At 44.3% G+C, this 22,119-nt stretch overlaps 1 protein-coding gene across 3 annotated transcripts in view; it reads right to left on the reverse strand.

Annotated features, from left to right (window-relative positions):
• LOC143959435 (uncharacterized) overlaps positions 1-22,119 on the reverse strand; it is a 116,732-nt gene that overhangs the window by 29,063 nt on the left and 65,550 nt on the right. For all 3 annotated transcript variants that reach the window (XM_077468076.1, XM_077468077.1, XM_077468078.1), the window contains one exon: positions 1,866-2,291. In XM_077468076.1, coding sequence (XP_077324202.1) covers positions 1,866-2,291 — 426 coding nt within the window. The remainder of the gene's footprint in view (positions 1-1,865; positions 2,292-22,119) is intronic.

Consider the following 22,119-nt stretch of genomic DNA (forward strand, 5'->3'; position numbering starts at 1 on the left):
GCAGCACTGTACCCCAATTACATTTGTATAATTTTTTTCTGCACAAATAGAGCTTGTTTGGTGGTATTCCACCACTGGGTTTTTATTTTTTGCGAAATAAAAAAAAAAAATGTTTGAAGAAATAAAAAAAACTTTCATAGTTGGTTTTAAAATTTTGCAAACAGGTAATTATTCTCATTCCCTGATGTGTGCTGATGAGGTCGCACTGATAGGCAACACTGATGAGGAGGCACCGATTGGCAGCACTGGAGGGCACTTTTGGGACTGCATTAATAATCTGGACACTGATAATCAGTCCCCTATCAGTGTAGATGTCCCTTTCAAAGCGGTTTAAAAAAAGCCTGTTCTATGCCAACATACTGTAGAAAAGGATCCTTGCTCTCAATGCAGAGGTCTGATGCACTACCTACTGATTCAGACCTATAGCTCTGCAATCACTTTAGGTTCACTTTAAGCAATGTACAATTACCTTCTTAAAATGAAACAAAATAGCCAGCACTAATATTTGGATTTTGCATTGAGCAAAGTTGCAATTACATCTGAAAAAAATAAAAAATAAATAAAGAATAAAAGCATCTGGTACTTTGACTTTACCAGTTACTGGATTAAAGCGGAAATTCACACAAAAGGGGGCATGATTTTTTATTTTGTTTGGGGGGGGGGGGTACCTGGTTTTGACTACTCAGATCACCTAGGTAAAAACAAATTGTGCATGTATGGGGAGGAGCAACGTACTGATGTCACCGCATGCTACGTCCCGTTGTTTAGCACGGGCTTGTGTACTGCAGACAGCCGGCCGCAATTTTTTACCTATTTGAAGTTTTTATATCTTGTTTTTATACGCCTAGGGTGTTCAGTTTTACATTAAATACCCAGCGGGTTCCACCTATGGCCATTTTTTGTTTACTTTTCTCTCTGAGCCACAATATATCACAGATTTGTGTAACATAATGGTTGGTAGCAGAAGATCCGTGGTTTTACAGTCCTGACCAGGAGAGCCTCCATAGACAGGACAATCGGATCGGTTCCAGAAATCCTTGAGGAAAAGGCCCTGGCTGGGCAATAGCTACAGGCACCAATTATCTGCGAGCTGGTAAGCGCACAATTCATATGGTGGCGGGATTCACCAAGTAAAGTCACTTCTACTGTGGATGTCACTATATTCCGAACTGTTACTAAACACTGCACTATTTACTGGACATTTTTTGGATAATCTTCTTTGGACGTTATTTCATTATTGATTATCAACCATTTTTATTACTTCAAGAAAGTTTTGTCACTTTTGTTGTCACTATTGGAGTTTATATATGCTATACACTAGATCATGATATTACATTTATGATCTCAATATTTATCTATTTAGGAGTATTTAGGTTAGAATTTAAGTGCAACCTTTTGTTTTCAATGCATACATGCTGATCTGTGTTACCTTTTGCATTATTCATATGCCAGTTTCTTACTTTTAATTAGAGGAAGGTGATGAGGGTGGTGCCACCATCTAAACGAAAGTAATACATTCTCACAAAGAAAGTTCTCTGTAGAAAACAATTCAATTATTTGCCAGCATCTGGAAGCATGCAATAGAACAGGCTGTGTCTCTTTCCCTACATATTCCTCCCTGTGTTCTTGCTCTCATCTCTGGGCTGGGCAGCCAAAGGCGCTAAAACCGATGTCAGAGAATATAGTGTCCTGCACAGCAGCTGGGAAATCTTCTGGAAAAGCCACAGAAAACACATAGGGGCTTTACAAAATGTGCTATGTGCAATCTTGCAGGAATAGAACAAAAAAAAAAAAGGCTACAATATGTTCACTGGAATGGGACATAGTAAATAATAATGTACCTCTATACACGCACTCTCTCTCACCTTTTATTTCTATACAGATTTCATCATCTCCGGTTTGGTGACCTGATCCTTTCTTGCTAGCACTCAGTCTTTGCTCCCACTCTTCAATCACTACTGCCTTCTCTTGATCACTCAAGTAAATGGTATCCGGATGTTTCTGCTGGATGTGCATCTTCACAGTGCTTATTTTTGGGTTTATTAAGGTCACTCCACATACCATACAGATCAAGCCATCCTTGCTTGGGGTGTAATCCATTAGGAATTCTAGTTTCCAACGGTCATGCTGGTACTTGCGTGGGTCCTTTGGAGCACTTCCTTGCATTCTGCCAAAAGCAAATTCCCAAGAAGCACCTTTCCCTTCTGACAATGCTCCAGCCCAGCTAGGTTCCTGCTCCTCGTCCTCCACAGAATCACATTCAGGAATTTGTAATGGAGTTACTCCGGGATCTACAATGACAAGGGGGAGAAACAAAATCGGGAGAATTAACTGTAGACGATCTTCCATTTCACAAAATGAATGTTCAATGTCACCAAGTATTTTAAAACATGGAGGAAAAAAAAAATGTAAGTGGTTGTGCCCCATTGAAGACTAAAGAGGAATGAAAATCATTAGTTATAAAACATAACGGTTTGCAAATTCTTTTAATTTCTTCTTTTGCTTCACATCCAAATCCCATATGCCTTGTATTAACTGAAGCACATACCCTGCCAATATGCAATGCAAAGAACATTCCTTTACCATATAACCATTCCATCCATCAGAGAAGTCCACACTTCTTCATTTAAAGGGTTTGTTACCTATTTATACAAGACTATGCCAGCCCCTCTATTAGAGGCTGGCATAGCACACCATGAAAGTCGTTTTAAAAAACGAGCATTCTAAAAACCGAATTTGAGCTGTCTTCAGGCCGGTCACATGACTCGCGGTTGTTCCTTTACAGCTCTGATGGATGTCTTCTGAGGGAAAAGACGAGATCTCCCTCTGACGTCAGCCAGGAAGATCACGTGGCCTCTCGTGTCCTCTGCAGAAGCTCGGTCTTATAGTTGTAAAGTGGCTGCGAGTCACGTGACCGGCCTGAGAGGGGCTGGCCGTGACAATTGTACTTTTTTTTTTTTTTTGCTTTAAGGGACCAGGATCTGTATATAATTTATTTTGGCGTTAACACACACTTTAAAGGCCAACTATAGCAATTATTTTGTTTTGGATATAGTGGGGAATGGTAAGAACTTCCATCAGTTTTATTATTGCTGTATCCCCATATGGAATATTTTTATCATGTCATGTTCCTGGCAAACCAGAAAAAAAAATGAACACAAATGTCACCAGGAGAGGAAGATGGTAATCAAAATCTTTCTACCCTTCTACAGTCTAAATAAAAAAAAAAAAAAAAGAAGGATTACTGAGATTCCGTATAACTTCCTTAATGCCACCGGAACAGGCACTGAGAAGAAATCGTATCCAGCAGGGACACTAGAAAGAAATACAAATCAAGCGGAGGTTCTAACAGGTTTTTAATGTATACAAAACCAAATTGATTTGGGTGGAGTTGGATTTAGGGTTATGTGAACAAGCCCTAATCCTAAAGAACAAAGAAGTACAGCATCTTAAGAAACAGCTGTGTCTGCATCCAGGGTCGATTATGCATAATGAATCACTGTATGTCGATAAAATGCGAGTGGCAGTGGGTGCGGTCAGCCTCCCATTGCACTGAATGGGGCTTCCTGCCCACAGTTGTTCACACGCTTGCTCAAACCTTGCTGGTTACATACCGTATTTATTGGCATATAAAACTCACTTTTCCCCCCTGAAAACAGTGTAAACAGTGCCTGCATGTTATACACTGATAACATTTTTTACCAACAGGGGGCAGGGATCGGGTGGTCCGCCCCGGGAGCCACCCATTTGGGGGGGGGGGGGTGTCAGGCCAGCCGGCCACCCCCGCCTCTCCTGGCCCTGGGACAGCGCTGCCTGCATAGTCAAAGGTGAGAAAAAAAATCACTTGCCAACCCCTTCTCCTGCACTGCCCCTCCTGTGTCAGTCATTGTAAAATGAAGCTTCTTAATCAATAGATCCAATAGATTTTCCTTGCTGCTCTCCTTCTCCGCCGAGTGTAGCTTTTGATTGGTGGATGAGAGCAGTCACATGACCATCTATGTAATATCCGAGGAGAGCAGTCATGTGACCAGGACAGTGAAAAACAAATGGTGCTAATGAGGTACAGTGCCTTGCGAAAGTATTCGGCCCTCTTGAACTTTTCAACCTTTTGCCAAGTTTCAGGCTTCAAACATAAAGATATAAAATTTTAATTTTTTGTGAAGAATCACCAACAAGTGGGACACAATTGTGAAGTGGAACGAAATCTATTGGATAATTTAAACTTTTTTAGCAAATAAAAAACTGAAAACTGGTGCGTGCAAAATTATTCGGCCCCTTTACTTTCAGTGCAGCAAACTCACTCCAGAAGTTCAGCGAGGATCTCTGAATGATCCAATGTTGTCCTAAATGACTGATGGTGATAAATAGAATCCACCTGTGTGTAATCAAGTCTCTGTATAAATGCACCTGCCCTGTGATAGTCTCAGGGTTCTGTTAAAAGCGCAGAGAGCATCATGAAGACCAAGGAACACACCAGGCAGGTCCGTAATACTGTTGTGGAGAAGTTTAAAGCCAGATTTGGATACAAAAAGATTTCCCAAGCTTTAAACATCCCAAGGAGCACTGTGCAAGCGATCATTTTGAAATGGAAGGAGTATCAGACCACTGCAAATCTACCAAGACCTGGCCGGCCCCTCTAAACATTCAGCTCAGACAAGGAGAAGACTGATCAGAGATGCAGCCAAGAGGCCCATGATCACTCTGGATGAACTGCAGAGAACTACAGCTGAGGTGGGAGAGTCTGTCCATAGGACAACAATCAGTCGTACACTGCACAAATCTGGCCTTTATGGAAGAGTGGCAAGAAGAAAGCCATTTATCAAAGATATCCATAAAAACTCTCGTCTAAAGTTTGCCACAAGCCACCTAGGAGACACACCAAACATGTGGAAGAAGGTGCTCTGGTCAGATGAAACCAAAATCGAACTTTTTGCCCACAATGCAAAACGATATGTTTGGCGTAAAAGCAACACAGCTCATCACCCTCAACACACCATCCCCACTGTCAAACATGGTGGTGGCAGCATCATGGTTTGGGCCTGCTTTTCTTCAGCAGGGACAGGGAAGATGGTTAAAATTGAGAGGAAGATGGATGCAGCCAAATACAGGACAATTCTGGATGAAAACCTGTTGGAGTCTGCAAAAGACCTGAAACTGGGACGGAGATTTATCTTCCAACAAGACAATGGTCCCAAACATACAGCAAAATCTACAAAGGAATGGTTCACAAATAAATGTATCCAGGTGAATCGAGAATCTGTGGAAAGAGCTGAAAACTGCTGTTCACAAACGCTCTCCATCCAACCTCACTGAGCTCGAGCTGTTTTGCAAGGAAGAATGGGCAAGAATTTCAGTCTCTCGATGTGCAAAACTGATAGAGACATACCCCAAGTGACTTGCAGCTGTAATTGCAGCAAAAGGTGGCTCAACAAAGTATTAACGCAAGGGGGCCGAATAATTTTGCACGCCCCACTTTTCATTTTTTTATTAGTTAAAAAAGTTTCAAAAATCCAATAGATTTCGTTCCACTTTACAATTGTGTCCCACTTGTTGGTGATTCTTCACAAAAAATAAAAATGTTATATCTTTATGTTTGAAGCCTGAAATGTGGCAAAAGGTTGAAAAGTTCAAGGGGGCTGAATACTTTCGGAAGGCACTGTATATGGGGGCTTTGTTTTACAATGAGTGTAGAAGGGGCTGGCAGTGTAGAAGGGGCTGGTAGTGATGCTGGCACTGCTATCTCAAGAGACTGGGGGTCTCCTGGGAGTGAAAGGGAAGGGGGGCTGTGAACTGTGCAGGGGGCTGTATACAAGATGGGGGGTTGTGAATTGTGCAGAGAGCTGTATACTGGATGGGGGGGCTGTGTATTGTGCAGGGGGCTGTATACTGTGCAGAGGGCTGTGTACTGTATAATGTAAAGGGGGGGCTGTGAAAACATTTTTCCTTATACTTCCCTCTTTAAATTGGGGTGCGGGTTATACGCCGATAAATGCGGTGTGAGTGAAGCCTTACTGTCCACAGCCTGTACTTCTCCCCATATAATCAAACTGCCACAGGGCAGCAAAAAAATGCCATCTTTTATTAAAAGCTTCTTAAAAACTATAAAAATAAATATATTTATAATGGGACACAACTATCCTCTTCAACCTCAAAATATATTCCACACTACTGACCTCAGATCACTTCTGGGCATTCAACTGTTACAGCTCATGCCAGCTCAGTAGGCTCTTCTGTCCTCCATCAGCCAACAGGTCCTGGTGTATTGCATATACAGTATCTCACAAAAATGAGAACACCCCTCACATTTTTGTAAAGATTTTATTATATCATCTCATGTGACAACGCTGCAAAAATTACACTTTGCTACAAGATAAAGTAGTGAGTGTACAGCTTGTTTAACAGTGTAAAAGAATTGTCGCTCTACATTAGGATGGCCTAAACTATAAGACGATTGCCAAGACCCTGAAACTGAGCTGCAGCACAATGGCCAAGACCATACAGCGGTTTAACAGGACAGGTTCCACACAGAACAGGCCTCGCCATGGTCAACCGAAGAAGTGCTCAGAGTCATAGCCAGAGGTTGTCTTTGGGAAATAGACATATGAGTGCTGCCAGTATTGCTGCAGCGTTTGAAAGGATGGGGGGGGGGGGGGGTCAGCCTGTCAGTGCTCAGACCATACGCCACACATTGCATCAAATTGGTCTGCATGGCTGTAATCCAAGAAAGAAGCCTCTTCTAAAGATGATCCACAAGAAAGCCTGCAGTTTGCCGAAGACAAACAGACTAAGGACATGGATTACTGGAACCATGTCCTGTGATCTGATGAAACCAAAATAAACTTAAATTATTTGGTTCAGATGATATCAAGCGTTTGTGTCGGCAACCAGGTGAGGAGTAAAAAGACAGGTGTCTTGCCTACAGTCAAGCATGGTGGTGGGAGTGTCATGGTCTGGGGCTGCACGAGTGCTGCTGGCACTGGGGAGCTATAATTCATTGAGGGAACCATGAATGGAAACATGTACTGTGACATACTGAAGCAGAGCATGATCCCCTCCCTTCAGAGACTGGGCTGCAGTACTCCAACATAACCACCCCAAAACATATAGGGTCAGGGGAAAAAAAAAATCGATTTGAATCTTGAATGGAGTTGAGAGGTCAAATCAATTTTTTTGATTTTTTTTTCACCACCGCGCCAATCCCGAGGTGCTGCTGGCAGGAGTTTTTAGGCGAGGCCGTGGCTTTGGTCTACTTCGCGAGATTGTTTTGCATGTTTTTTTTTAATATAAAAATCACCCAGCTCTACAAACGCACCTCCAAGATGACCACTGCCTTGCTAAAGATGTTGAGGATAAAGGGGATGGACTGGCCAAGTATGTCTCCAGACTTAATCCCTATTGATTATCTGTGGGGCATCCTCAAATGGAAGGTGGGGGAGTGCAAGGTCTCCAACAACCACCAGCTCCACGATGTCATCATAGAGGAGTGGAAGAGGACTACAGTGGCAACCTGTGAAGCTCTGGTGAACTTCATGCCCAAGAGGGTTAAGGCATTGTTGGAAAATAATGGTGGCCACCCAAAATAGAGCCTTTTGGGCCCAATTTGGACATTTTCACTTAGGGGTGTACTCACTTTTGTTGCCAGAGGTTTAGATATTAATGGCTGTGTGTTGAGTTATTTTGAGGGGACAGTAAGTTTACATGGTTATACAAGCTGTACACTCACTACTTTACATTGTAGAAAAGTGTAATTTCTTCAGTGTTGTCATATGACGAGATATAATAAAATATTTACAATAATGTGAGGGGTGTATTCACTTTTGTGAGATACTGTAGAAGAGAACACATGCAACAGTGTTACTGCAACTTGGACAAAGCCTAAGCCCTTGTACACATGGTCGGACATTCCGACAGAAAATGTCTGATCGGACCATGTTGTCTGATAATCCGACCGTGTGTGGGCTCCATCGGATTGTTTCCGTCAGAATATCTGACCTACAAAGTTTTAGAGCCGGGCTATAACAGTTTCCAACAACATGATCCGATCGGACTTTGATCGTTTGTAGAGAATTCCGATCGGACAAAGTGCCACGCATGCTCAGATCAAATTCCTAGACCAAAGCTATTGGCTACTTACCTGAACGTAGTCCCGTCGTAACTAAACGTCATCACATTCTAAACGATTGAATTTTCCGACAACTTTGTCTGACCGTGTGTATGCAACACCAATTTCGGACAAAATCGATGGATTTTGTTGTCGGAATATCCGACCGTGTGTACAAGGGCTAAGAGCCATGACTCATACACAAACCCTAGAATTATATTATGACAAACTTCTGTGTTTTGCCAATCCATCTAAATAGATACATTCCATGGGACATCAGGAGAGGGAGCACTACTAGGAGGACTCCGTTTTCTAGGACATATGACATTGAAGAAGAGCTGTAGATGGGGGAGGGAAAATACATATGCGGATAAAAAAAAGTGGTATAGGCATGAAGGTGGTGGAATGAAGGAGGAGCACTACAAGGAGATACAGTGGGGTGCACTAGAGAAGTGCAACAGAGGAAGCGTCAAGGAGAGGAGCATTATGTAAGTGGATGAATGGATGATACATGTGGGGTTGTGCTTTACAGAAAGGAGGGGAGCAAAACAAGAAAAGAGGAAAAACAGGTCAGGAAAAATAGGAGCAGTACATGGAGACAAAGAAGAAGATAGTGAACAGGCAAAACATAGGATTGGATTCTAGAAACATTTTTACGATTCAAATTCTTGTTACATTCCCCATCATCCCTGTGCCAAAAGATTTAGATTTTTACTATTAGCACTATTAACAGCTGTATATATTCCAGATTTAGGATTCTGGTAGACAGCAAGTATGACAGGAGAGGGCTAGGCAGAACATGTAACACACGTAAAAAACAGCAAGACTGCACAGCACTGCCCAGGGGGCGGTCCCTCTGGCTATAACCCCTCATCCTGCTTCTTGCAGCTCAGTTCCTCAAAAAGCAGTACAAACATAAATAGGAGGGGTGTGTGCTGTGTTCATCAATGAACTTCAGAGAAAAGGATTTTACAGCGAGTACAAAAATCCCATTTTCTCTTTCGTTCATTGACGGACACAGCTCCTTTAATTCTTGACCCTAGGGACATCCCCAAGCAGTGTCAAAAAAACGAGGAGTGGAAACAGCAAAACATAACTTCACCCACAACAAAGGGAACACCTCAACAGAGGAGTCACCATCTTAAATGGCTGCCATCAAAACCAGAAGCCAACTTGTGCATCAAAAGATGCGTTTACAACAAACTAGTAGCTTAGTAGCCGCCTGCAAAATCTTGCAGGCAAAGCAAACATCTGAAGATGCACTTACGTCAACTTTGTAGAATTTAGCGAAGGTGTGAATGGAATACCAAGTCACCGCTTTACACACCTGGGAGACAGACGCTTGATGTCGGAAAGCCCAGGAGGTCCCAATTGCTCTGTTGGAACGAGCCGTGACAGGAAAAGGGGGCACCCGCCCCTTTAAGGCACAGGCCTGAACCACGATCTGTCTGATCCACCGAGAAATAGTGGACAAGACTGACAGACCTTTTTTCAGACCAGCCTTGAGACAGAGTCTGACTTCCGGAAGGGAGCTCTAGCTGACAGATACACCGTAAAGCCCGGACCACATCCAGGTAATGTAAAGCAATCTCTTTTAGGCACGTTGGCTTAGGACATAAGGAAGGTAACACAATGTCCTCATTTAGATGGAATGCCGAAACCACCTTTGGAGGGAAAGAGGGCGGTGGATGTAGCAGCGCCTTATCCTTGTGGATAACCAGGTAGGAAGACTTGCATGACAAGGCCGCCAACTCAGAAACCCTCCTGGCAGATGTAATAGCTACTAAAAAAAACGACTTTCTGAGGGAGTGTTAACAAGGGAATCGCCTTAATGTTCTCAAAACGGCAGTTTCTGAAGCGCCGATAGCACCAGAGATTCAGATCCCACGGAGGTAGCTGGGGTGGAACCAGAGGGACTACACGTCGAACCCCTTGCACAAAGATACTCACCAATAAGCGAGTTGCCAACAGGCGTTGGAAAAATACAGCCAAGGCTGATATCTGTCCCTTGATGGTGCTTAAGGCAAGCTTCTGATCCACTCCTCGCTGCAAAAACAGCAGGATCCTGGAAACTGAATAAGTGCACGGACGCCACCCCATCTCCTCACACATGTAGATGCAAGCCTTCTACGTACAATGGTAAATCATCTGACAAGATGACGTTGATGCCCTTAGCATAGTAAAAATTAGCGAGTCTGACACCTCGGTCCTTTAGCACCTGGTTTTCAACAGTCATGTCGTTAAAACCAGCAACGGTAAAGCAGGATGATGAAGTATCGAACCCTGCGCTAGAAGGCCCTCTCGCAGCGGTAGCCACCAAGGAACATCCACCACTAGTCGTACTAGGTCGGTGTACCAAGGACACCGAGGCCAATCTGGGGCAAATCAGAATTACTGGAATCCCCTTGGCCTCCACTCTGCGCAGCAGACGTGGTAGAAGCTGGGGGGGGGGCATAAATCAGCCGATAATGCCCCCATGGAGCCACCAATGCATCTGACGTGTCCGCCCAGGGGTCTCTTGTCCTGGACACAAACCTCTGCACCTTTCGATTGAGTCGAGAGGCCAAGTGGTCCACATCTGGTGTGCCCTATCTTAGGCAAAGGAGCCTGAATACCTCCGGATGCAAAGACCATTCCCCTGGGTCCAGCAACTAACGACTTCGGTAGTCCGCCTGCCAGTTTTCTATGCACAGGATATATATGGCCGACACGTGTCGCTCTACCCACTGGAGGATGCGAGCGACCTCCCATGCTGCAGCTGAGCTCCTTGTGACTCCGCCGTGGCGTTGTCTGGCTGGATCCTGATCGGATGCCCTTGTACCCTCATTGACCATGTGGAGAGGCAAAGTCTGATTGCATGAAGCTCAAACACATTGATCGGCAGTTAGGATTGTACCCACGACCAAAGGCCCTGGGCCGACTGTACTCCCAGCACTCCCCCTCAACCGGTCAGGCTGGCGTCAATTGTGATCACCGTCCATTTGAGAGGAACAAACGATCTACCAGACCGAAGGGCCAGAGACCTCAGCCACTAGAGAAGGGAATTCCTGACTAACTGGCTCACCCGAATTTGACAATCCAGGGATAATGGAGATTTGTTCCATTTTGACAAAATTTACTTCTGCAAGACTCGAGTGTGAAATTGAGCGTACGGTACCACCTCAAAAGTGGCTACCATGAGGCCCAGAACGCGCATGCAGAAGCACATCGACGACCACCTGCGGTTCATCAGAAACTTCAGTGCAGCTTGTCTGAAGGGAGAAAAACTCTCGCTTCAGAGGAGTCCAAACAGCAATCCCAGGTACTCCAGGCGTTGAGTCGACACCAACACCGACTTCTTTAGGTTCAGCACCCAACCACCAACTCCCAGAGAGTCTGCGTGGTGATCGCTACATCCTCCCTTAATTCTAAGGTGGAAGCTGCTCTCTATGTAACCCACGATTGCAATCCCATGTTGCCTTAACACTTTGGTAAAGACTCAGGGTGCTGACACCAGGCCAAAAGGGAGAGCCACAAACTGATAGTGCTCTTCCGACTGCAAATTGCAGAAACCTCTGATGCCCGAGATATCCAGGGATGCCAGAAAGTCCCCCAAATGGAGTGCAGCGACCACGGAGCGAACTCATTCCATCCTGAACCTTAGCACTTCAAGTCCAGGATTGGACGTACCCCTTCCTTTTTGGGGGACTACAAACAAATTGGAGTAGAATCCCTGAAACCTTTCCAGCGTACTATCACCCCGCGCAGTAGCAGGTCCTGTACTGCCCCGAACAGGGCTTCCCGGCGAGCTGGAAGTAGAGGTAGGTTGGAGGGAAAAAAAATCTGTTTGGCGGACAAGAAGAAAACTCTTGTATTCCAATGAAACCAGTTCGCAAACCCACTGGTCGGACAGCAGAGAGGTAGACCTGGCTGCAAACTCCCGAAGGCGACCCCCCATCCGAGAGTTGGCGGGGGCAAACTTTCATACGGTAACATTTGTTCGCAGACTTGTTTGGCTTGTGAAACCCGGGACGCTTTTGTCCTTCATGCAGGCACCTTGTGGGACTGGGAAGGCTTACCTGCCGACCTGGGCGGGCGAAAAAGCAGTTTCTGAGCAGAAAAAGAGGGCCCTTGCCTACGACGTGGCTCCTTACCCGTCCTGGACTGTGGAAGCAGTGTGCTCTTCCCACCAGTAACATTTTTAATAGTGTCATCCAGCGAAGCTCCAAAAAGCCTCTCACTTTGGAAGGGCAAATCCGCCAGAGCTTTTTTTTTAGATGCCTGGTCCGCAGATCAGCATTTCAGCCAAATCAGGCGCCGTAGCACCACTGCTGATACTGACGCTCTAGAGAGCAGGGGGACTGTATCCAGGGTCGCATCACAGACATACTTAAGGCCATGCACCAACTGGTCTGCCTGCTCTACGTAGACCGGGGGAGATGGCTGCTTATCCAATTCACGGTGCAACAGCTTTGCCCATTCAGTAAGCATCTGCGACAAGGTTGTGGTCAGCACAGGTCGTAACGCTGACCCCACTACCGTAAACATGACTGGCCACTGCTGCGGCCCTCCTGTCAGCAGGATCCTTGAAGGCAGGAGTCCCTTCTACCGGAATCGTGGTTACTTTATGCAACCTGGATATTGGGGGGTCAACGACCGGAGGAGATGTCCATTTTCTCCAGGAGGCTCTCCTCAAAGGGGTAACGCATCGCCATTCTTCTTGGGACTGAAAAGTCCCGTTGCAGACTTCCTCATTCCTTGTAGATGAACTTCTCAAAATAAGTCAATTACGGAAACATCTTAGGCGCGCAAGCCAGTTTGTGGGACCCACCTCAGCAGAGGTTCCTACTGCATCCTGTATTTTCAGGGTATCCCGCACCGCAGTGATAAGTGCTTACTAGCGCTTTTTCTTGCGCTAACCCGGACACAGAGTCATTGTCACTGTCCGAACGGTCCTGGTCCGCATCCTCTGACATGTCAGAACAGGAGCCACTTGTCAATGCGGGACCTGAGTCATTATCAGAGCTCTCCCCAAAAGACGGGGGCAGGGGGCATTTTCTACCCCTCTTGCGCCCGCAAGCCACTTACACCCTGGCAACAAAGGTCTCCAGGACCGCCGATAAAGCGTCCATAGGCACTGCATTTTTTTCAGGTGAGCCGGTTGCAATAGCAGAGATGTCTGGGGAAGAAGCGCCAGCTTCTGATACCATGCTGACCCTCACTTGCCTGCCACAACTTAGGGACTTAAGGCAAGGTACACAAATCCCACCCTCCTGGCTGCTCAAAGACTGAGGGGCCCCGCCGCAGGACTCACCACCCTGACCAAGTGCTGCCGCTGACCGCTCTGCCGTCTGTCACAAAGCGCTCAGAGCAAAAACCTCGCTGTTCTGAGGTACACAGATCCAGCACTAGAGGTAAAAAAGCGCTGAGGCTACAAGAAAATGGCCATCGGCCGTCCTTAGTGCAAAAATCACCAAGAAAATGGCCACCGAACCTTCTAGAAAATGGCATACACTGCATAAGACTACAGGAAAATGGCGGCGGCCTCAGCAAAATTACTCAGGCACCTCACAGTAAAGGGGGGCAAAAAAACAAAACAAAACCGAACCCTAAAATCCCTGCCAAAGCTAGGAACCTCCCACACCCCCCCCCCCCCCCCCCCGCGGAGGCTTCCTGGCCTAGGTACATACACAGCACCTCATGCCATCACACAGTGGCCCAAGCAGGGGGAGGAGGGAATGAGGAATAGGGAGAGAGGAAAGGGCAAGTGAGACCCCCTAGTCGACCTCCCAGGGAATGCCCAGCTGCTGTATCTTGCGGAGGCAGGGAGAGCCGTATTTACCCTTCCTGTTGGGATTGCTGGACGCATTCCACCACAGACCCATCACCCGAGCAGTACGGGGTGGCTGCTGGACACGGCACACTGACACAGACAGCAGTAGCCCGGTAATATGTGTGCCCCGGAGCATATAGCTCACTGTCCGCCCCTGGAGCGGAAGAGGCAATGGAATTGTATTCAAACATAATGGTAAAAGGTTAAATTGAATATGTTAATATCCGCTGGGGACTCGGAGGGCACTCCCTCATGTTTACATACACCCCTCCCCAAACCACAGCAGAAGTGGGTAAAGTTAATGATACAAGGAACCTTCTTAAACACAGACATCTCTCAGCCCAGTCTCATGCTGTCATGCAGACCGAGCAAACCTCCACTAGACTACAGGTAATTTCTAGATTTTTTTGCTACAACATTGAAGAGCTCATATGAGCTAGATATTATCCATATTTTATGGGTTTCTATCATTTGCACCTGTGTATATATATCATATGCATCGGTCTGCTATATGGCTTATATTAATATTATCATTTTGGTGGTTTCACTCTTTTACTGTGCGAGACTGGTGTGAGCATTTATGGAGCATCCCGATTTTGAGATCTGGTGTAATTTGCCTCAATCAGTCTTAAAGTGATACTAAAGGATATTTTTTTTTTTTTAAATAACAAAACATATACTTACCTCCACTATGCAGCTCGTTTTGCACAGAGCGGCCCCGGACATCCAGGGTCCCTCCCTGCATTAGATAACCCCCTCAGAAGTGTTTTCCGAGGGGGGGGGGGTTACCTTGCGGGCGCACTCCTGAGTCCAGCATTTGGCGTCCATAGAGGCCAAATGCAGGACTCGGCCCTGCCCACCAGTGTCACTGGATTTGATTGACAACAGCGGGAGCCAATGGCTGCGCTGCTATCAATCTATTCAATAAAGAGCCAGAAACCCGTAGAGGGGGATGGCGGGGACATACCAACACAAATTCGGGGCTCAGGTAAGTATAACGGGGGCCGATGGCTGCAAGGTGTTTCATCTTAATGCATAGGATGCATTAAGGTGAAAAAAACACGAGCCTTTACAACCCCTTTAAGCTGGGTACGCACGCTGTGTGATAATTAGTTTTGCCTACTCTTTATGTCTTAGACCTAGGCTTTGCCCTTGGCTTCCCTGTGGTGCGTCCTGAACGCAGAGTGCCCTTTGTGGCTGGTCCTGTCTTTGGATCTGCGGTTTCTTTCCTCCATGTGGCTGGATGTGGGTGACATTTGGCAGCAAAGTTTTCCCTGTGCTTTTAATTAGGATGCAATATAGGTGGATTTATCTAAAACGTTGTCAGTGTCCACATACAATACTTTTGTTGTACGGGTTTTTTTCAATTGCACAATTATGGATGCTTACTGTTTTTTGTTTTCTATTATAGATAACTTATGTTTGTTACTAAAATCACTATCCCCCGGAGAAGAAGATCATTGTTACAAACTTGAAACGCGTTGGAAATTCTCTGTCTCATCTACTAAAAACAAAAATCCAGACGCACAGACCAGAGGCCAAGTGAAAAGTCAAAAAGAAATTAAATGTAGCTGTAACTGCTGCTGTCCAAAACTCAGACAAAAGAAGGACAAAAGATATAATCAAAAGGGGTGAACAGCGCTGATCTGCAGACATAAATGGGACCCTCAGAGTCAAATTAAAAACGTTTTATTATTGTTAATTTTTTTTTTTTTTTTAAGGGAAACCCAGCACAAAGCCGTTGGACAAAGAACACAGGAGCACCGCTGATGGGAGGCCCATCCAGGCCCGTAAGAACAGGGGTCAGATGAAGGGGGAACCAAACTGCAGGCACAGGAACTGTTGGGGCCACTATACAGCAGCTGCTCGCACTGTGCACGAAGCCCAGAAGTGATGTCACAGCCTGGCGGTAGTCAGCCAAAGGGATAACCTGAAGGGGGGGGGGGGTGTCTCCAGTCGGCGGTATGTGACTCTCTGCTCCCTTGGCATCGGCAGTTCTTGATTGGCTCCAGGAGCAGGGTTTGCCCATACTCTTCAAATCCCTTTGGCTGACTTCTGCCAGGATGCGACATCACTTCCGGGCTTCGTACACAGTGCGAGTGGCCGCTGTATACTGTTCCTGTGCCTGCAGTTTGGTTCCTCCTTCATCTGACCCCTATTCTTACAGTCCTGGATGGGCCTCCCATCAGCGGTGCTCCTGTGTTCTTTGTCCAACGGCTTTGTGCTGGGTTTCCCTAAGCCCCTGTGTCATCCATGTGGCTCCAGCCTACAGGTACTGTCAGTTTTTTAATCAAAGTCTCTGCATGACCATCAATTGGCTGCTGTATGCCTCGGTGAACATTTTATTTTTATTTATTTTTTTTTTTAACAATAATAAAAAGTTTTTACTTTGCCTCTGAGGGTCCTATTTATGTCTGCTGATCAGTGCTGTTCACCCCTTTGATTATCTCTTCCGGCTCATCTACATATCGACAGAGTCCAGTGGTTGTTTTAATGTTTTGATATTGCACTGCAGCTGTATATGCATCCATTTTTGATTTCATCGTGTAATATTTCATGATTTTAATGACTTTACAAATAAAATATGAATATAATTTCAAAACTGTAATTACTAAGGAGTTTCTGCCTTTCAAAGTCCCATAGAGGATTTTTTTTGTATTTTATCAAATTAGGGATGTGGGCAGCAACTCCTACTCTATAAGTCTCTGGCACAACCTTATTCTTATGCCGGGCATTAGGTATTCCATATTGACCCACTCCATATGCTTTACTTTAACCGCAAGCTGTTCAGTGGCCATATTATTTATAAATAAATATATATAGCCTTGACAGCAAGCAGTTATACCATTATGGTTGTGGCTGCAGCCATGATCCTGGTACCAATTATAAAACAGGCGATTCGCTTTCCAGTAGAATAGATTCAAGCAGCTTTACAGCCGCCCAATCACTTTTACAATGTGCCCCATCCCCTGGCTCTCCCATTCTGCCAGGGAGCCTGGGACTGCTATAAAAGTTGGGTTGACTGTCCACAGGGGAGATGGAGGAGCATCGGTTCCTCCATCTCCTCTGACAAATGAAGCTGGAAGAGACAAGGATTTTGTCACTTTTGTTTAGTGCTGTCATTTCCTGGCTTGTACAGCCAGGGAAGCTTCTGATTAAACAAGATCTGTTTATCAGATGCTTTGAAGGGCAATCACTGCTCAAAGCAATCGAATCGGGCTTCAATCGAAAAGACATGTATCCTTTTGCTGCTCCTAAAGATACACCATATGTAATCCAGGAGCAGCTGACACCTCTGTAAAATCAAGAAACAAAAATTAAAATAAATAAATAGTGCAGCACTCCTCAAGCAAGTTAACTTCAAAATACTTATGAAAACAAACCAAAACATGTAGTCTCAAAAGAAAAAAAAAAAAAAAGCGATCACTTGTAAACAAACTGGCGTCATGTTATGACGCCGGTTCCTCCCTCCCCTCTCTGTACCCATCAGTACAGTGAGATGGTAGAGATCGGTGTCAGCAGCGCTGTGAGCTGGATCTGTAGTGCCCACAGCGCTGCTCAATTAACCCTGCAATGCCCTGGCAATACTCTGCAATGCCCTGGCAATACTCTGACATAAATTGCCATACCCAGCCATACCCAGTGGTACTCTGCAATACCCAGCAATACTTGGTGATACCCTGCAATGCTCGGCCATGCTTGGCTGTACTCGGCCTCTGTATGTGACCAGGCTGTGGAAGTACTCAGGAGGAGTAGGAGAATCTATTTTGGGATGTCATTTTTGCTATGTACATGCTGTGTTAGAAATATTGTATAAAATAGACAACTTTGCGTAAAAAAAAATAAAATAAAAAAAAAAAAAGCATTTTAACCACTTCCCGCCCACCGGCCGGCATATGACATCCTTGACTTTGTGCGGGGATATCTGAATGGTGGTTGTAGCTACAGGCATCATTCAGATATCAGCTTTTTCAGCCGATTATTCCCTACACCATAAGAATGATCATTGCGGCTGTTCCGCTGCTTGATAGTTCTTACAGTAGGCGAGAGGGGATGCCCCCCCCTCCCGCCGCCCACTGGTGCTTCTACCGACTCGCCAATACGATCAAAGCCAGAATGTTTTTTTTTATTATTGCCCCCATATCTCACTGTAAAGAGGACTTGTCATGCCATATTCCTATTACAAGGGATGTTTCTATTCCTTGTGATACGAATAAAAGTGATCAAAAAATTTATTTTTGGGGAAAAAGTGTCAAACTAAAATAAATAAAGTAAAATGAATTTTTAAAAAATCCAGAAGCGAACGCATACGTAAGTCCCACCCACATATGAAAACGGTGTTCAAACCACACACACACACGTGAGGTATCGGTGTGAACGTTAGAGCGAGAACAATAATTTTGGCCCTAGACTTCCTCTAACTCAAAACACGTATCCAGTAAAAAAAATTGAAAGCGTCGCCTATGGGGACTTTTAAGAAGCGACGTTTTCCGCCATTCCACAGAACGTGTGCAATTTTGAAGGGTGACATGTTAGGCATCTATTTACTCGGCGTAACTTCATCTTTCACATTATGCAAAAACGTTGGGCTAACTTTACTGTTTTTTTTTTTAAAGCACAAACAAGTTTTTTCCCAAAAAACGTGTTCGAAAAATTGCTGCGCAAATACCATGCGAGATAAAAAGTTGCAACGACCACCATTGTATTCTCTAGGGTCTTTGCTAAAAAAAAAAACATACATAATTTTTTGGGGTTCTATGTAATTTTCTAGCAAATAAATGAGGACTTTTACACGTAGGAGAGAAATGTCAGAATTGGCCTGGGTGCTCCAGAACGCCTGATGGCGCTCCCTGCATGTTGGGCCTCTGTATGTGACCATGCTGTGTAAAAGTCTCACACATGTGGTATCGCCATACTCGCCATACTCGGGAGTAACAGAAGAATGTGTTTTGGGGTATAATTTGTGGTATGCATATGCTGTGTCAGAAATAAGCTGATAATATGACAATTTTGTGAAGAAGAAAAAAAAGAGAATCTTGATTTTGCAAAGAATTGTGGAAAAAAATAAATAAAAATATTTATATATAATATATATATCACCCTTAACCAAAAAACATCAATCTATATGTTATTATCAATATATTAAATCGTAATCATTGAATATTAATCTCCTAATTTTGTGTATAATTAATATATATTTTATATATATATATATATATATATATATATATATATATATATATATATATATATATATATATATATATATATATATATAAAACTAATATTTACATACAATATATACACAAATTATTAATAAAAACATGCCAAAAAAAAACAATCCTTTAGGATGTAGGGTTTGCAACTGATGAATCCAGTTAACCTCTCAATTTCTCCGCTCCAGTTCCCTATTTCCTCCCCATCTATTCCTGGGTATACCATCTATCACCATATGTCTTAGTTGTGATACCGTATGGCCTTTTTTCAATGAAATGTCGTATTTATCTCTAATGGAGTATTTGTGTCTAGCAATACGGTCCTTGACCGTCTGTATAGTTTCTTCTACATACAAAATCCCAAAATGGACATTTGATAATGTACACTACATAAGAATATGTCAATGTCTTTTGTGGGTGAGAGAAACTCTTACTGTTAATACCAATAGTACATTGAATACAACTAAGGCAAGGAAATTAGCCTTTATTCCGTGGATCCAAGAAAGTAATATGGGGAATAGGTGTACAATGTTGATCCGATTTTTCAAGTCTATCATGAATCACTCTCCCTCGACAATATGATAGCAAGGGAGAAAGATAAAATTCTGGAACCGTAGGGCAATTACTATTCAGAACAGGCCAATGTTTTTTTTAATATTATATACTCTATTAGCATACGGGTGAAATCAGGCAATTAAATGGCATTCTCCGGACTGTGATTTTAGGCTTATTGGATTGTAAATTAAAGCGGGGTTCCACCCTAAAGTGGAACTTCCTCTCATCTGAACCCTCCCCCCCTTCGGTGTCACATTTGGCACCTTTCAGGGGGGAGGGGGTGCAGATACCTGTCTAAGACAGGTATTTGCACCCACTTCCAGGCATAGACTCCCACAGGGGTCTATGCCATTTCCTGTCCCGCCGCGCTGTCTGCTGGGACACACACGGGTCCCAGAGACAGCGCGGACCTAGTGCACTGCATGACTTGCGCAGTAGGGAACCGGGAAGTGAAGCCGCAACGCTTCACTTCCCGATTCCCTCACCTAGAATGGCGGCAGCAGCAGAGACCCGAGCGATCGATCTCGGCTGCCGACATCGCTGGACCCTGGGACAGGTGAGTGTATTTATTAAAAGTCAGCAGCTGTAGTATTTATAGCTGCTGGCTTTTAATATTTTTTTTTGCATGTGGAATCCCTCTTTAATACATTTTTTACGAAGCATGTCTCAAGGCTATCTACGCTGTTGGAGCCTGCCCTCCATTTCATCCAATCTGTAATCGGGATTACTGGTAATTCTAGTTACACGTTTAAATTGGCTCAGAGGAATAGATTTGAAAATTCCAGGGGGATGGAAAATGGAGTAGTGCAATTATTGGTTATGATCAGTGGGCCTTCTACAGGCGGTCCCCAGGATACAAATAGGGCCTGTAGGTTTTGTTCTCAAGTTGAATCTGTGTGTACGTCAGAACAGGTACATTTTTTAAGTGTAGCTCCAGCGAAGAAAACTATTTTTAAGCTTTTTGGATAGCACAGGGAAGGGTTACCATCCCTGTAACATTTTTTTTGCGGTCTGTGCCCCTGTTCAGAAGATTTCACCCCACTTTCTATCTCAATGACAATTGTATTTTGAACATTTTGGGTTGTTGTGGAAACAAGCCTTGGTGATAAAGCATCAGTGGAGGGACCTTTTTCCCATAATAACTCTTACAGGAATGAATTTTCCTTCCCAGGAGTAGATTTCCTCTCACTTCCTGTTGTCTCCCTCCGTTTGTAAGTAGGAGTTGTTTGCAAGTCAGATGTTTGTAACTAGGGGACCGCCTGTATATCACTGATAATATACCCATTCTGTATAGTTAATGTGTCCAAGAATGGTATTGCAATTTTGCCCATGGATACATAAAGATTTCAGACCAGGAATTAAGTAGTTCAAATATGTATTAAACATTGATAGTGATTTGAGGTCACCCACCCATATAGCGAATGCATCATCAATAAATCTGTACCAAACTGCAGTTATCAATGAATAATTTGCAATTATAAATAAAACACATGCTTATGCATGGGGGGGCTCACATTCTAACCCATCCCAGTACCTGCAAGTTGTTAGTAGTACGTTCACACCACTGCGAATTAGATGCAGGGATTTTGCTCCATAGAGAGCAGGTTCACATATCTCCGCAGCAGGTCCGGTGCGTTTTGCAGAAAAACTTTGAGCATCTTTTGGTCCGTTTAGGTCTGAATTCAGCTCAAAATTTGGGCCTGAAAACTGCACCAGGATGCACCAGACCCTTGCTCTGAGACTGATGCGGCGATGGTGTGAACCCAGCCCTAGACCCCTTTCACACTGGGGCGCTTTTCAGGCATCTTAGCATTAAAAATAGCGCCTGAAAAGTGCCTCTCATGCCACCCCAGTGTGAAATGCTGAGGAAAAAAAAAGTCCTGCAGGCAGCATCTTTGGGGAGGTGGAGGAGCAGTATATACACCACTCCTCCACCACCACCCATTGAAATGAATGAATGGGCAGCGCTGATAAAAATAGTGGCGCTTTACTGCTACCGCCCCAGTGTGAAAGATTTAAATATTTAGCTATAGGCATAGTAACCGACTCAGTACTAGACACGATAGGGTGGCTGGGGGGGGGGGGGGGGATTTTCTTGATCCTTATGTATTTTTAGCGATACATAAATCCTCCACAAGTTCTTCCACAATGCCCCTAGAGGATCTTTTTTGGATCATGGCCCCCCTAAGTTCAAACATAGGAGGAGAGGAGGCAAGAAGAACCAATAGGACTAAAAAGGGGAATTGGTACCAGGAACAGACAGAGGACTTAACTACAAAGTGTGGTACACAATATTTCATCTATCGCTTTAACTGATACAGAAATGCAAGTTCTTAATAAGTTTACATTTCCGTCCTAAGGCTAAAATGGATACTTTTGTATTGAGACAGGATTTGTATATTTTATTAGATCACTAGCTTTATCTATTGCTAATT

This window comes from Lithobates pipiens, unplaced genomic scaffold (genome assembly GCF_037356315.1).
Source record: "Lithobates pipiens isolate NorthernLeopardFrog02 unplaced genomic scaffold, aLitPip1_a1.2 Scaffold_75, whole genome shotgun sequence".
NCBI classification, from domain to species: domain Eukaryota; kingdom Metazoa; phylum Chordata; class Amphibia; order Anura; family Ranidae; genus Lithobates; species Lithobates pipiens.